The sequence below is a fragment of the Lemur catta genome, chromosome 1 (genome assembly GCF_020740605.2).
Source record: "Lemur catta isolate mLemCat1 chromosome 1, mLemCat1.pri, whole genome shotgun sequence".
NCBI lineage: Eukaryota > Metazoa > Chordata > Mammalia > Primates > Lemuridae > Lemur > Lemur catta.
The window spans coordinates 103,200,857-103,216,627 of NC_059128.1; the positions used below are offsets into that span (position 1 = coordinate 103,200,857).

The following is a 15,771-nucleotide window of genomic DNA, read 5'->3' on the forward strand; positions in this document are numbered from 1 at the left end:
AGACAGGGGAGACAGGGTATGAGCTAACCCAGGGGCACGGAAGGGGAGAGGAGGGGGGAGTGGCAGCAGGGAGAGGGGGCCGAGGTGCATCAAGGGGCAGCTGAGCCTGAAGCTGGGGGAGTCCAAAGGCCACAGCCCTGAAGGGCCCCGATGCCCTCCCTGGCCCTGCTGTCTCCTTGCAGTCTCTGGCCAAGGAATGGGCCCGCCTGATCTCAGCCACCCCACCCCGGTGCCCCCACCCTGGAACAAAGGGGAAGTGGCCCTATGGGCCTGCCTGCTTCCAGCTCAGGGCTGGGCTCAGTCACCAGGCAGGCACTTGTTGTAGCAACAGTCCCTGGGGACCCACCCTGGGAAACAGGACTGCAGCAAGAAAAGATGGGGGACCCAGGGTCCCCACCCCCTCCAGCCCCCAAGGCTGCCTTGGGCTTCGTGAACAGCTGCTCTGTAAGTTGCCCCCACACCCGCTCGTTCTGGAAGGATGGGTTGGCTCACCTAGAAGGCAGGTGTGTTGGGCGTGTTGCTGGGCAACCCACAGAGGCATTCCCAGAGCCTGTGCAAGTGGGAGGTAGGGTGGGAGAGGACCAGGACATTGGCCCCTGATGCCCATGGTCACAGAAATCTTCTCTGGGGCTCCCCCACCCCCAGCTGGGCCCACCTGAGCCCCTCCCCAGAGGGGGAGGAGAGAAGGGCTTCTGGGAAAATCCCTTAATGCGACCATTTTCTCCTGCTAACCCGGCCCTAGTGCTGGCGTTCTGGAGGTCCAGCCCCAGGTCCTAGAAGGGGGCTGGGCCTGGGCTAGCCTGGGAAGGCTTGGTGGCAGGTACAGAGCGTGGTGCAGGCAGATGGGGGCAGCCACGAGAAAGCAGAGCAGCCCCAGGCCAGGGGCTTGGGCTGCCTCAGTTCGTGATAGATAACCTTTCTCATTCACAGCCCAGTGGCCAAAGCATCTCCTCTTCCGCTGTGGCAAGAATCCCAGAGCACAACCTGGCAGGGTCCACCCCGCAGCATGCAGATGAAAGGGCACAGAGTGGGCAAGGGCCTGGCTCCAGGTCACACAACAGCTGTGGACAGGGGTGGGTTAGAACCCAAGTTCCAGACCCCAGCCAGGGCTGCTACCGGCCGCCACGTGGCACTTTCCAGAGGCAGCGAATCTCTAACCAGAGGGATTCTGGCAGGAGGTCACCGGTGGGGAATGGCTCTTTGAGGGAGAATGAGCAGGGCCTGTGAGACCAGGGCTGGGGTCTGTCCCCTCACCAACCCCTGAGTGCCCAGCGCCATCCTTCCCTGGGCTGGGGGCAAGGACTGGACCCAAGCTACTGTCAGCAGAGGCAGGACTCTGAGCCACATGCCAGAGGAGAAGTGACTGATGGCTGGGCTTGGGGTGGCCCAGGGGTCTTCCTGGAGGAGGAGGGCCCAGAGTGGAGCCTTGAGTTGAGCAGGGTTCAGGAAGGCCTGGGAGGGAAATGGGAATGGGAAGACGGCACCTTCCAGAAGCCCCACCCCCACCACAGCCCAGCAGGGCGCCATTGTCCACACCAGGCCCAATTAGCGCCCAGCTCCTGCAGGGGCCAATTAGACCGAGGCTGGGGTCAGCTGCCGGCCAAGGTCCCGCCACCCCTCAGAGCTTCACCAAGCCAAGCACAAAAGCTTCCTAGGCACCACCTCTGCTGCAGCAGGAAGGGGGAAAAAGCACAGAAGAAAGGGTAAATTCACCCCTTTTGTTTCTTTGCTATTACCTTGGGCGGAACAAAGAAGCCACGGCCTCTCCTCCCCAGGAGGGCAGCTTCCATGGAGCAGGGAATCTGCTTTAAGCAGCAATTTGCACAGATTTGTTGTGGGTGGGAGGCCCAGATGACATTCGAGGTGAACCAGGAGCAGGGATCTGGGGTGAGCAGGGCCCTGGTTCTAGAACCTTCTGTGACTCCTGACTGCCCTAGGTTCAGAATCAGAGCTTCCCGGCCTGGCACTCAAGGAGGCCTGCCTGCTCCAGCTCTCTCCAGACAGGCGCTTTGCTGCCTCCAGAGTCCAGGCCCGCGTCGGCCCCCACAGCTTTGCTCAGACTGCTCTCTCACCTCGAGTCCCACCCAGTCCGATCACCTCTCACCTGTGCCTCAAAGGTCCAGCTCCGCCCCTCCCCCGCTGCAGCCCCTCCGCCGGGACTTACACTCCCAGGGTGTGAGCTGTGTCCCGTGGCAGGGCCCCTCCTACTCTCAGGGCAGGGGTCTCCCCACCCCCCAACAGAGCTGAGCCTAGGGGTGGAAACACTGCTGCCAGGCCTTGCTGGGGAGCAGGCGGAAGGCAGATATATACCAAGACGGAGTCCGGAATGGGGCTTGCGACGCTGGGGCCCCCTGGAGTGGTGGCAGGTGAAGGGACCCACCAGTGCCATGCCTCCTCCAGGCTGGCACCCCCCAGGCAAGGCCTCATCGCAGAGACCTCCCTGCCCAAACCTCCCCGGCCCCACCCTCTGCGCCTTGGACCCCAGCCACTCTCACTTGGCCACGCCCTTGCTGCCTCAGTGTCCCCACCACCCAAAGAGGCTCATGATCCTCCCTCGGCTGCCCTCTGCTGGTGATGCGGTTCAAAGCGAATGGAGGGAAAGAAACAAGCTTGTTCTTGTGGCCAGGGGATTCTATTGTCATAGGGTCCCACAGTGAGTGGTAAGGGAGCTCAGCTGGCCGGGCAGTGGCCAAGGACAGAGGGGTCAGGGACCCAGTGGCATTGGCCTGGGTGTTTCCAGCAGTAAGGGGGCTGCTTGGCCACAGTGAGCCCCGACCCCAGGGAAAAAACTGGTCTCTTTCAGCAAAGCTTTGGGCCCAGCCTCCACTCTCTCCCTCTCATCCCTCAGATCTGGGCTCCTGCTCCCAGATCTCTGGAACTGGGGGAGGCCAGCACCAGTTTTCAAGCTGAATGTTTCCATTTGATTTTAAAGAAATAAATTCCCTTTAAAGGTACGGGTAACTGAGACAGCCAAGCGAGGCCTCTGCGTTCTGAGAGGACCTGCAGGAGTTCTGCCTATCGGACGGTGGGAAATCTGGCAGGAGCAGGGTCAAAGGTTCGCCTGAGGGAGTCAGAGAGGCAGGGAGGCCCTCTCCTGCTGTCAGGGTCTCCCGAGCTGGAGGGGGAACGTGCAGGGGGTCCCTGACCAGTAGGGAGTGCCAGGCTGGTCAAGTAGGTGAGCTTTGAAGATTGGAAGGGCCGGAAGGCTGGGCCCCTGGGGGAAGTGGCCAAGGCTGAATTCTGAAAGGGGTCTCGTTACACCAGGATGGACCACCTTGAAGGTCCAAGTTGGAAGTTTATCACGAGGGCAGTGGGAGCCATTGGAGGGGTCTGAGAGGTCAGGGAGAATGTTCCAGTTACCTGTTCTTGCATAACCAACTACCCCAAAATGTAGTTTAAAACAATATTTTTTTCTTTTATACATCCCATAGTTTTGCGGGTCAGGAACTCAGCCAAGCACAGCAGGGTGGGCTCGTCTCTACTCCACGTCAGAGCCCTCGGCTGGGACGACTTACGGGGCGGGAGCTGGAGCAGCTGGGGGCAGGGTGGGCCTCGCCCTCTCCCGCTCAGTTAGTTCGGGCGTCCTCCGTCTCGGGGCGGCAGGAAGGTAGCAGGTGGCAGGGAAGAGTTGGGGTCACTTCAAGATGGGTCTTGTGCCAAGCCCCTATCCTCGCCACCCAGCCTCCCTGTCTTCCCTGGGGTTGGCCCAGGACAGAGGCCCCGGCTGAGGTTCGAGATTCACTGTGTGACCTTGAGCAAGTCACTGCGCCTCTCTGGCCCCATCATCAGAACCTCTGAGATGGGACTTCCAGGGCTAAGGTCTTGGAAGGCAGGGTGGACTGCCTGGAGGAGGGTCAGGTGCACCTGGGGCTGGGGAGCAAGGCACCCCAGTCCATGCCTTCCCACAACACGAGCTGCGGGGCGCTCAGGTTGGCCTCTTCCTCCGCAGGCTGAAGCCGGAGTGTCCGTGGGAGGCGGCTGCCCTCTGCCGGCTGCAAAGGCAAACACATGCAGGTGGCCAGGGCCTGCCAGCCATGGATCCTCCTGGCCTGGGGACCCCGTGATTGGGTGGCTGCCCAGGGAGGGGAGAAGGAGGAGAGGGTGTGTGCCCAGTCCAGCAAACCAACCTCCTGCGCCCACTCCAGCCCCAGCCGGCCCTGCCACCCACACTGCCTCAGACCCAGCAACCTGTCTCAGGCCTCCCCCGCTCCACCCCACCTCTCTAGCCCCTGCCTCCCCACGCACCCCTCCCTCCTGTCTTCTGATTCTCCAGGAAACCCCCTCTGACCACCCCTCTGCCCACCCCCCTGCCTCTGCTAGATGCTGTGTCCCAGCTACCTGTGTCCCTTCTCAACCTCACTGCCCTCAGACCTCAGCCCACAACCTGGCATTCAGAGCACGGACCCGGGTCCCCAGGGGCCACCTCCTCCAACCACACCCAGAGGCTCCCTCCGCAGATCTTCTCTTCTTTTTTCAAAAAAACCTTTTAAATTGTGAAATGCGACCCACATGCACAAAATTGCATTGAACAAAAATATGGAATATAGGCCAGGCGCGGTGGCTCACGCCTATAATTCTAGCACTCTGGGAGGCCGAGGCGGGAGGATCACTAAAGGTCAGGAGTTCGAGACCAGCCTGAGCAAGAGCGAGACCCCCGTCTCCACTAAAAATAGAAAGAGATTATCTGGCCAACTAAAATATATATAGAAAAAATTAGCCGGGCATGGTGGCGCATGCCTGTAGTCCCAGCTACTCGGGAGGCTGAGGCAGTAGGATCGCTTGAGCCCAGGAGTTTGAGGTTGCTGTGAGCTAGGCTGACGCCACGGCACTCACTCTAGCCCGGGCAACAAAGCGAGACTCTGTCTCAAAAAAAAAAAAAAATGGAATATAGCCAATTATCATAAAGCAGACGCCCACGAGGCCACCATCCAGGTCAAGAACTAGAGCATCACCAGCACTCTCCAGCCTCCCGTGCCCCTCCCAGCCACAGCCCTGCTCTCGCTGATGTGACCACTCTGCCCACTTCACCTCCTTGCTTTGCTGCTCTGTGCTGTCTCCACCTAAGCATGCCTCTTGGATCACTATGACCCAGTTTCCCCTTTTTAACTTCATCTAAAGGGCACCGTGCCATGTGTGTGGTTTTGCTCACCAGGGGTGGGGGGTTCACCCACATCGTTCCTCCTCGGTGCCGCGTGGTGTTCCTCTGCCCTGTCCTCATCTCTGTGACAAGCCCTGACTGTCTCCACTCCCCTCTGATGCATTTACAGAGGTGGTTTTGCTTTGTGCGCCATTGTTCACGCCGTCTGCAGTGGCAGCTTTGTCTCTGTCACCCGCCAGCGTGACCCTGTGATCCCCCTCCTTGGGAAGCTGTCGCAGCCTTGGCCCTGGCAGCCTGCTCCTGTCCCTGTCCTCCTGCCTCTGGCGTGTGCTCCGGCAATGAGGGCTCCTCTTCCCACCACCACCCCTTGTGCTCGAGCCCCCCTTCATTTCAACTTTCCCCCTACTCTGAAAATCTGCTCCCTTCCCAAGGCTCCGTCACACCCCTGAGGGCTGCTCTCCCAGCCACTCTCTCCTGCCAAGACTGCAAGCTTGCCCACGTCAGCCACCTGCTGGCCACCTCCACCTGGGGTCCTGCAGGTACCTCACCCCCAGTGTTCCCCTCCCTCCCCATCCAGCTACTCCCCCTGCCCACTCCAGGCATGTGCCCCCTCCACCCAAAGACCCCAAGCTCCACCCTTCCTCCTCTGTCACCTCCCTCTGCCACGCTCAGTCCCCCTCAGTCTGCCTCCGCCCACTGCAGGTCTCAGCCGGCTCCCTGCTCTGGGCCTCCATTCCCCATCCGTCCTCAGTGCTGGGCAGCCAGAGGGGTCTCGTCACCTGCAACCTCCCCCAGCTTAGCCCCTTCAGTGGCCTTCAGGACTGAGTCCAAGCTCCTGAGACTGGCCTTTGAGGCCCCCTTCAGCCTGCCCGCTGTCTCTGCAGCTACACCCCTGCACTCATTCCCTGCACTCTGCCCCCACTAACTCTCCAGCTCTGCCCCTCCCCACACACTCTCTAGCCTCCCTGCCTTTGCCACAGCGTCCCCTCTGCCTGAGAGCCCTCTCTCTACCCCCAGGTGACTCCTTATCCTTATCCTCCCTGAGTTAGCTCAGGTCATCACCACCTCCAGGAAGCCTTCCAGGATGCCCAGGCTGGGAAAGAACCTCCTTTAAACTCCCCTCTGTCACAGATGTCATTGCTTTCCCCTCAGTGTAGATGGGAGACCACAGCAGGCAGGGACAGTGTAGGCCCATCTGTGCTCCGTGGCGCAGCATGGCACAGACAGAGCTGGCACCGAGCTGGCACACATGGCGCTCAGCAAGTGTTGGTGACTGGGGGGTTATTGTGCTGCTTCCAGTGTGGGCTTAATACTGAGTCTCTGTGACCTTGGGAATACCACTTCCAGCCTCAGTTTCCCCACCTGTACAATGAGGGTCCAGGGTCCTTGCGATCAGTGTAGTTGGTGGCAGCCAAAGACATATTTGGACGAGGGGCCTCCGATTGCACCACACATGCTTCTTGCTGGGGGGCTGCTGCTTGCGTTGCCCCCAGGCTTTGGTAAGGTGATCACCACCTCCTCCTTGGTGGAGACTGGGCGTCAGCTCTGCAAGACGAGAGTCGTCCCACAGTCACACCTCGGTGCCCAGTGCCCAGGGCTCCTATAAGAATAATTTATTTAAAAGAAGGCACTCCCAGGGTGGTACAGGGAAGGGAGCTACCGTTGCCAGGCACCCGAGGTGCCAGGGCCTGGGCTGGCCCTCCTGTCAGCCCCTCTTGCCCCCAGCACCCTCCACTGGGGGGGGTTGATTTTCCCATTCCACAGATGAGGATGCTGAGGCTCAGAGAACACCTGCCCCCTTCCAGAGCCAAAGAGGAGGTGCTGGTGCAGCAAAGGCCACCAGTGCTCGGTGGCAGTGGGGCAATTGGAACCCAGAGCCACCCGATATTTCTCACCTCTGAGAGCCGAGCTCCTGGTGGTGGTGGGTGAGGGTGCGGTGGGCACTGAGGCGCAGGCACAGTGGCTTTGGAGTCAGTGCCCCAGAGGGCGTGACAGCCCAGAGACAAGACAGGGAAGGGACTGGCCTCCTGCCCCTCCCCCAGCAGGCTGGGAACTGGGTGGGGGGAGCAGGCAGTGGGAGGGGCAGGACCACAACAGGAATCTGGGGCAGCGTCCTGCGTGTTCTCAAGGCTGGGCTGTGACGCAGGGCGGTGGCCCTGGAGGGGGAGCCCCGCTCCAGGCTGCAGAGAGAGCTCAGGGCTGCCCACCTGCAGGCTGTGGCCTCCCAACCCAGCCGTGCTGCCCAAGGTCCCCACTGTGCAGGGGCAGGGAGGAGGGAAGCTGAGGAGGGAGGACACAGTTCCCACGAACATAGAGCACTGGCCAGGATAGAGACCGAGGGGCCAGGGCCAAGGTCCCCCTCCATCACCCTGGGGGCCCCCACTCTCAGAGCGCAGCCAGGCTGGAGGACGAGGAAGGGACCTGTGGAAGGCCCATGGGGCTAGTCTCCGAGGGCTGCAGGCCAGCAGGGACCATCTGGCCGAGGCAGGGACACCATGCTGTCCCTCCCTCTCCCTTCTCACCCTGGGCCCAGCTTTCTTCCTCTGCCAAGGGCGGATGTTAGTTACAGGGCTCTGCTCCCCCCGGGACTGCTGAGTTAGAGAACAGTGGGATCTTAGAAAGGACGAGCCCCTGAATGAGAAGAGGAGGTGATCAGATTCAGACCGGGGGGGGGGGTGGGGGTGGGGGCGTAGGCCCAGCGGCTGGCGGCCCTTTCCTGGGATGCTCTGTGTGACACACACGTCCCGGTTCTGGGTGAGATCATAGTAATTTGCTCTTCCGTTTCACAATAGAGCATGGCCATCCCTCTGTGTCGGTGCAGTTAAATCTGGGTCATTCTTTGTAACTACGCCTGCAGTCTGGAGAGTGAGCATGCCCTAGTATGAGACCACAAACCGCGCTGCAGCAAGCATCCTTGAACATGTTTCCTGGGCATGCATGTGCCTGTTTCTCTAGGAGATAACCCTGGAAGATGAGAAACCCACATGGTTGCTGTTGTCATTGTCCAGAGCAGACATGTGAGAGTTTGAACCAGGCTGGAGAAGGAGGGGACAAATTTCCTTTGCCAAAATACCCTGGGCTTCTTCCGGCCAGGCTGCTGGGCCTCTCAAGCCCTCCTCAACCATGGGGCGCCATACATTGAAGATCTGGGGCACAGCCGAGGAGGGGCGGGGAGGCTGGGGGCAGCGAGGAGGAAGAGGAAGGGGTCTGACGTGTTGACTGAAGCAGCCGTTAGAACAGAAATGGGTTGAGATGAGAACAGCAGCCTCCGAGTTATACCTGCCTGGGCGGGGGCTTCCCACACCCACTCTGAGCCTGCAGCGACCCCGGCTGTCTCCCGTATGAGACTCTGAGGCTCAGAAGGTGAAGGGCCACGCTGGGCTTCCGATCTGGGCTGCCCACAGAGCCCCGAGTGTGTGTGCGGTCTCTGGACCGAGTCTCCCAGTTGACGGTGCTGTCTGAGGACGCCAGATGGGCAGGTCTGGAGGAGCCAAGACCTGGAACTCGGCTGGGGCAGGTGCCGGGGAGATGGACCTGGCACAGGCACCGGTTAGAGGGAGTCCAGCCAGAAGGCTAGCCAGTGGCAGGTGACAAGTGGTATCTGATGAGCCCCTGCTGTCTGGGGACCCCTCCCTTAGAAGCCGAGGCCTGCGGTGCAGCAGGTGGGAGGCAGTGGCAGGGTAGCCAGGCCATATCCGCAGTCAGCATGGGGCCCAGGTGGGACCTGGGGGCAGAGCTCTGCTTCCTGGGGGCATGAGCCCCCACCCCCGTGTGTGAGGCCTCACACAGCTTCAAGAAGCCCAAGGCCACCAGGACTCAGCAAACTCCTGAGCAAACTCGCTTCCCTGCTCCACGTCCTCCCCCTCCCAGCTCATGCCTCCTCCTCTACCCAGACCTTTGTGGCTTCCTTTGGGGTTGCCTTTCCGATCGTGCTGTTCAGATTTAAGAAACTCCCTTCATCAAACTTTTTATAATTTTTGATAATAAAACAAATGCATATAAATAGAGCTCAAGAATCTTCCTATGTATATAAATCAGCAAGCATGAATTTTTTGCAAATTGGCACTGTACTGCTAATTCATTTTTGCAGCTTCGATCACTTGTCAACATACGGTGAAGTGTCCACGTCTGAGGGTACCATGGCAGGACTGCACGGTGCTTAAGAACACGGGCTGAAGGCCCTGCAGACCTGGATTTCAGAGCCTGGCTCTGCCACTCAGGAGTTTGGTAACCAAGCACGGTACCCACTTCTCTGGGTCTTGGTTTCCCCATCAGGAGATGGGGATGATTTCAGTACCCACCCTCACAGGCTTGTCGTGAGGACTGAGGGAGCGCACATGAAACGTTCAGAAGCAGCCCTGGGACATAGCAAATGCTCAGTGAACTTCAGATGTTAGGATTACTGTTACTCATTTTTTTTTTATTTCAGCATATTATGGGGGTACAAATGTTTAGCTTACATATATTGCCTTTGCCCCACCCGAGTCAGAGCTTCAACCAGGACCCCCAGAGGGTGCACACCGCACCCATTAGGTGTGAATATAACCATCCCCTCCGCCCCCTCCCACCTGCCCAACACCCGATGAATGTTACTACTATATGTGCACGTAACTGTTGGTCAGTTAAGTCACTTAATACTAATTTGATGGTGAGTACACGTGGTGCTTGTTTTCCATTCTTGTGATACTTCACTTAGTAGAATGCGCTCCAGCTCTATCCAGGACAATACAAGAGGCACTATATCACCATTGTTTTTTGTGGCTGAGTAGAACTCCATGGTATACATATACCACATTTTATTAATCCTCTTATGTATTAATGGGCACTTGGGTTGTTTCCACATCTTTGCAATTGTGAATTGTGTTGCTATAAACATTCTAGTGCAGATGTCTTTTTCGTAGAATGTCTTTTGTTCTTTTGGGTAGATGCCCAGCAATGGGATTGCTGGATCAAATGGTAGTTCTACTTGTAGCTCTTTGAGGTATCTCCATATCGCTTTCCACAGGGGTTGCACTAGTTTTTAGTCCCAGGATTACTGTTACTCCTAACCTAAAGACTGAGTCCAGCTTCCTGGCCCATACCTTGCAACCCACATCTTGTAGCAGGATCCCAACTCCACCCTGAGTCCCTACCTGGGTCTTCTAGGCCTGGTGTGGGTCCTTTCCTGACCGCTGGGCTGGTTGGGGGCTGGTGCCAAGGTCAGCTCCCAAGTTGCATTCAGTGGAATTTCCGAGAGGTTCTTCCCCAGGTCCTCAGTGCTGTGAGGAGAGAGGAGCTAGAAGAGGAAAGAGGGGAAGGCTAAGAAGTGGCTGTGCCTTAGACTCTGGGGACCTGGCCCAGATCACTTCAAGTCTCTGCTGCCCATAGTCTCCCTCCCCTTGTGTCTGGGCCCTGGGTCCCCCTCAGCTGGTATCGTGGGACTTGATGTGGCCCCTGGGAGAGAACATTAGTGCAGCTGCCCTGTCATGGCCAGGAGGGTAAGGACTCTGTCATAACCACCCCTCCGCAGACTTGCTAAGACTTGGGGGCATGGTTTGGGCTCATGCTGCTTGTTGGACTTGGGGGTGACCCACTGACTCCCAAGTGTGGGTGCAGAAGTGGGATGGGGGTTCCCATGGGACAGAAGGCTCAGCTCTGGGCTCTGGGATCCACAGGAGATGAACAACTACCGGCGGGCCATGCAGAAGATGGCGGAGGACATCCTGTCCCTGCGGAAACAGGCCAGCATCCTGGAGGGGGAGAATCGCCTGCTGAGGAGCCAGCTGGCCCAGCAGGAGCTGGAAGATGGGCAGGGCAAAGCCCACGAGGCCCAGAGCCTGGGTGAGGACGTACAGGCCACCGAGGGCATCCAGGCACCTGTCCCGGCCTGGGCTCTGGGTTGTGCGACAGGGTGTAGGGAGCTTTTCCCAGATGTGCATGCAGCTGCACTCGGGCTAGCAGGAGCCCCCCATGCCCACAGACACTCATCCCGCCCCTGCTCCGCTGGGTCCCCTGAGGGAGGAAACAGAGAATGCAGTCCTGTCTCAAGCCCCAGGGCTGAGAGCCAATCTGGGCAGAGAGAGGCACCTCCCTGAGCTGGCTCCCGCACCCACCCACCCAGCAGTGTCCATGAAGCAGAAACTGCTGCTGAGCGAGATGGACATAAAGAAACTGAGGGACAAGGTGCAGCATCTGCAGAATGAGCTGATTCGTGTGAGCTGGGGTCGGGCAGGGAGGGAGCTAGGGTGGGCAGCGTTGGGGGGAGAAGTGTGCAGGAGCAGGAGGGATGGCAGGGAAAGGAAGTAGAGGCACAGAGGGAAGGGGGCCCAGCCCGGTGGAGGACTCAGCATAGGGGCCAGAGGGGACTCCAGGCACCCACCCATTCCTCCCCCGTCCCTCGCAGAAGAATGACCGCGAGAAGGAGCTGCTCCTTCTGCACCAGGCCCAGCAGCCGCAGGGGGCGCTGCTGAAACGGTACCAGGACAAGCTGCTGAAGATGAAGGCGCTGGAGGAGACCGTGCGGCACCAGGAGAAGGCAGGTGCCAGAGGGGCCGCCCCCAGAGGACCCCCCAGTGACAGCAGGGTGTGGAGCCCCCGGGCCAGCCCAGTCTCTGCCCTGCCCTCCAGGTGATCGAGAAGATGGAGCAGGTGCTGGAGGACAGGCTGCGGGAGAGGACTGAGCCGCCGCCTCCCAACAGGCGACGTGAGTGAATCTGCACCCCAGCCCTGCCCCTGCCCTGGGGCCCTGCCTTCCTGATTAGAGGGCCCACATGCTCAGCTACGTCTGTGGGTCTAGGAGACCCGGGATGTCCCGCTGCCCTGCTCATTCTGGCACTGAGACTTCCAGAGGTCCTCTGGGCTCCCTCCTTCCCTGGAAGCCCCTCGGGACACAGTTGGGACACAGTGTGTGAGCCAGGCTAGAAGGAGGCTGCACCTCCCCAGGGGAGGACCCTGCAGACTAGAGCAGAGAGGGGCGACCCCCAGGCAGCAGTTCCCAACTTCTAATTCCGGGACACTTGGAGTTATTTCCCCAGCTCCTCATACCGTCAGAGCTTCTGCCTCTGCAAAGCAAACATACTTGATTAAATCAGTGATTTATTGTGGTTTTTTTCTTCATTGATGTTAACCAAAGCCACCTAGAACTGCCAGTCAGAGGTGGCTCTGATAAGCAGGAAAGAACCAGGTGCCACCGTAACAGCCTAGCCCAAAGCAAGGGACTTCTCGGAGCCCGCCTGTGCAGCCTCGCCACGGCTCCCCGTGCCAGCCCTGTGCTCAGCCTTCATGGCAGCAGGTGTGGGGGTGTCTAAAGGTCTTTAGAAATCTGGGCCAGCCTTTCAGGGCCACTGAGGTCATCGGGAGTCTGGGTGAGAGACCAGGAAGGCAACCTAGGGAAACAGCCTAGAAGGACAGCCTGAGGAGTGTGGGCCCCATCCCACTGGCAGTAGGGAGCCACTGGAGGCTTGGGAGCAGAGGAGGGGCAGATTGGAGCAAAATTCTGGGGCAAGTCAGGGCAGGGACACGGAGGCAGGAAGGCCCATCTCACCAGCTACTGTGGCCTTGTCTGCAGCCTTACCCATGCTCTCAGCCTCTGGCCTTCCCCTGGGTTCTACCAGAGAGAACCTGCCAGGTGACCTTTACTCAGTGCTGCTGGCAGAAAACTCAAGGCTGCGGGCAGAGCTGGACAAGAACCGCCACCAGTCGGCCCCCATCATCCTGCAGCAGCAGGCCCTGCCGGTAAGAGCCGCCGGCACCGGCTTGGCCTGGGCGTGCCTGTGCCGGTCACCGAGTGCCCAGCAATCACTCACAACACAGTCCAAGGTGAAGATCAAGACCAGGAGCTCCGCTTCCCAGGGTCTCCAATCTGCCAGGAGTCTCCTGGAATCTGAGCTCTCAGGCCTTGCTCTTTTCCTCCTGGGGAACACACGTACCTGAAACCTCCACCTTCACCTCCTCTAGCACCCTAGAAAGCAAGCCCCTAGCTGACCCTCGGTCCTTAAACCCTAACCCTCTTGCCGCTGGCCTCCACCTGGACTCCACGCAGGCCTCTCAGAACTCCCTTCTGCAGCACTTCCTGGGATTGGCACAGCCTTGGAGAGCCCTTTTCCCCCATCCCAGGTGGACCCCGGGGAGTTGGGAGCAGGAGGAGACTTGGCAGAGAGGCTGCAAGAGACGGATGGCCCAGGCCACTCCAAGGGCACAGAGACCCTGCCCACACAGGTGGGTGTCCCAGGGCCCAGCAACGCCCAGGCCCCGCCCTGCTTCCGTGGCTGCTCCAGGTGCCTTCTGCTTGACACAGACGCAAAGACGGGACGTGCGGAATTATAGAAGAGGGGTGGGGCGGGGGCACGGGACAGTTTTTCTCTGCATGCCAGGCCCCGTGGGGGTGAGCTCTGTCGGGAAGCAACCCGACGACGCGTGGACATCCAGGGAAAGTGTGAGAGCAGGGCCCAACTCCACAGACTCTTCTCTTCGCAAAAAGACTCCCCGTTCCAGGTTCTCTTCCGTGCACCAGAGGGAGCTCCCTGATGTAGTTCACATCTAAAAACTCATGTGTAAAAACTCCTTGTACTCAAAATCTGTGGGGGAAACAGCTGTGGCAAAAGCACGAGCCAGGCCCCTTCTGAACCTCAGGGAGAGGGAGCGGCCGGGTCTGAGGCTCTGCCCCGGGGAGCCGAGTTCGGAACTCAGAACCAGCTAGTCTCTCCCTCGGTGCCTCGTGGCTTCCTGAATTCATGGGGCCAGCAGCCCCCAGCGGGGGCCACCCATGAGTTCTGCTCTGCCCACAGGATCTCCTCAGCAATTCTTCAGACAAGTTTAACCTCCTGGCCAAGCTGGAACGAGCTCAGAGCCGGATCTTGTCCCTGGAGAACCAGGTGGGTGAGGTGCAGGCGTGGATCAGGCTGGGCCAGGCTCACCACACAGCCTGTGACCAGGCTCAGGGTCAGTGTGTGAGCAGGGTCAGGGCTCAGTGTGTGAGCAGGGTCAGGGTCAGTGTGTGAGCAGGGTCACGGTCAGTGTGTGACCAGGGTCAGGGCTCAATGTGTGAGCAGGATCAGGGCTCAGTCTATGCCCAGAGTCACGGATCAGTGTGTGACTAGGATCAGGGCTCAGTACATTATTGGAATGCAGAGAAAGTCCATCTCTGTCTTATTATTTGGCCCCCTCACCCTCAGCCCTGCTACCCTAGAGGTCTCTTGGGAAGATGTCAAGGCCACATTGCCCAGAGCTTTGCTTTCTGCCCGGAGAACAGCAGGCTCAGGCCCTGGTTGTCCCAGCTGTCAGAGCTGAGCCCTGCTGCACACTGGTCCTCCAGCTGTCCCTCTCTTTGTCTGCAGTTAGAGGAGTCAGCTCGACGCTGGGGACGAGAGAAGCAGGACTTGGCCACACGGCTGCAGGAGCAAGAAAATGGTTTCAGGCACCCCTCAAACTCCATCATGCTAGGACAGCCAGTGAGTGACCCCTGTGGAGGAGCTCCTGGGGGCCCCGCCACGCTACCCCGCACATCACTGGGCCCTGAGAAAAACCATCCTGGGTGCCAGTTCCTGCCCTGTTACCACCTAAAGGCCTCTCTTGGTCTCGATGCCCCCACCCGTCTGAGAGGAACAGGAACTCCCTGCCAAGACCACCCCTTCCCCACGGGTGCCGTGAAACTCACGGGGGAGATGACTGGGTGAGGGTGGCCCACACAGGCATCTCTGGGGTGCCCTGACACTGCCTGTGCTTTAGGGCTGGCTTTGCTCATGGCAGAGTAGCCTGTGCCCCACACCCCCACGGCACCTGGGACTCTGCCATTAGCACGCCCTTTGTAGGCGGCAGAAAGCGGGGTGCAGACGGCTCCGCTCTGCCAGCTTGGCAGGAACAGGCAGGCCTGCTCACAGCAGCCCCTTGGGCTCAGCCCTGGGGCCACCCAAACTCCTCCTGCTCCTAAGCCAGCCATACTTTGCCCAGGGCCGGAGGCTCAGTGGCTCCTGGGAAAGGCCGGAAAAGAACAGGGGAAGTGACAGGGAACACAGGGCTACCCTTGCAAACGCACCTGAGCCCTGGGGACTCATGGAGGAATTAAGCGTCACCTGCTATGATCAAATGGGTTTAGAAATCTTTGCGAAGCCACAGCCCACTGGGTTCTGGATCCTCGGAGGCATGGCTTGCCAGGCAGGATGCCCTTGGGCAGGTCACCCCCACCCCCGAGAATGGGGGCACACTCACGTGCCTTGCTTTGCATACCGCAGATTGCCTCCACCCAATCCAAGGACCTCAAGCAGCCCCCAAAACTGGAGCCCGTGATGCCCAGCTCGGACACTAAGCTCAGCAAGGCCTCAAGCTCCCAGGAGATTCCTGACTCTCAGCAGGCCTGAGCACTGAGCAGGCCTCTTTCCTGTGTGTTGGACAGTCTCACCCCACCCCCGTAAAAATGACCTTATTATAATAAACACTGTAGCTCCATGTGCATCCACCTCTTTCCTGGAGTGGGGCAGCCTGGGAGCCAGCTTTCTCCTCCCAGAGCCGGAATGTGGTCTGGGCCCTCTGCGGCAGCCTCACAGCCTCCTGCCTGTCCCAGGAACCAGCATCTTCGGAAAGATGCACAGAGCCACAGTGGACCCAGGACAGTGAAGAGAGGAGGACTTCCGAAGCAAGGGCCAGGGAAACAAGCCCCTCCTAGACCTCCCGAGGAATTGAGGCCACCAGAGGCCAGC

At 59.5% G+C, this 15,771-nt stretch overlaps 1 protein-coding gene across 4 annotated transcripts; it reads left to right on the plus strand.

Annotated features, from left to right (window-relative positions):
• Positions 1–332: 332 nt before the first annotated feature.
• Positions 333–15,566, plus strand: LOC123624253 (coiled-coil domain-containing protein 33-like). Of its 4 annotated transcripts, none has more exons than XM_045531893.1 (10): positions 333–444; positions 10,753–10,918; positions 11,202–11,290; positions 11,481–11,612; positions 11,705–11,780; positions 12,645–12,811; positions 13,193–13,294; positions 13,864–13,950; positions 14,413–14,526; positions 15,307–15,566. In XM_045531893.1, the coding sequence occupies exons 1-10, from the start codon at positions 376–378 to the stop codon at positions 15,430–15,432; spliced, it is 1,128 nt and encodes a 375-aa protein (XP_045387849.1). In that variant the 5' UTR covers positions 333–375; the 3' UTR covers positions 15,433–15,566. The 4 variants fall into 4 exon arrangements, with proteins under 4 accessions (XP_045387849.1, XP_045387843.1, XP_045387855.1 ...); XM_045531887.1 differs by having other exon boundaries at positions 341–444; positions 11,199–11,290; XM_045531899.1 differs by lacking the exon at positions 13,193–13,294 and having other exon boundaries at positions 341–444; positions 11,199–11,290.
• Positions 15,567–15,771: the final 205 nt, after the last annotated feature.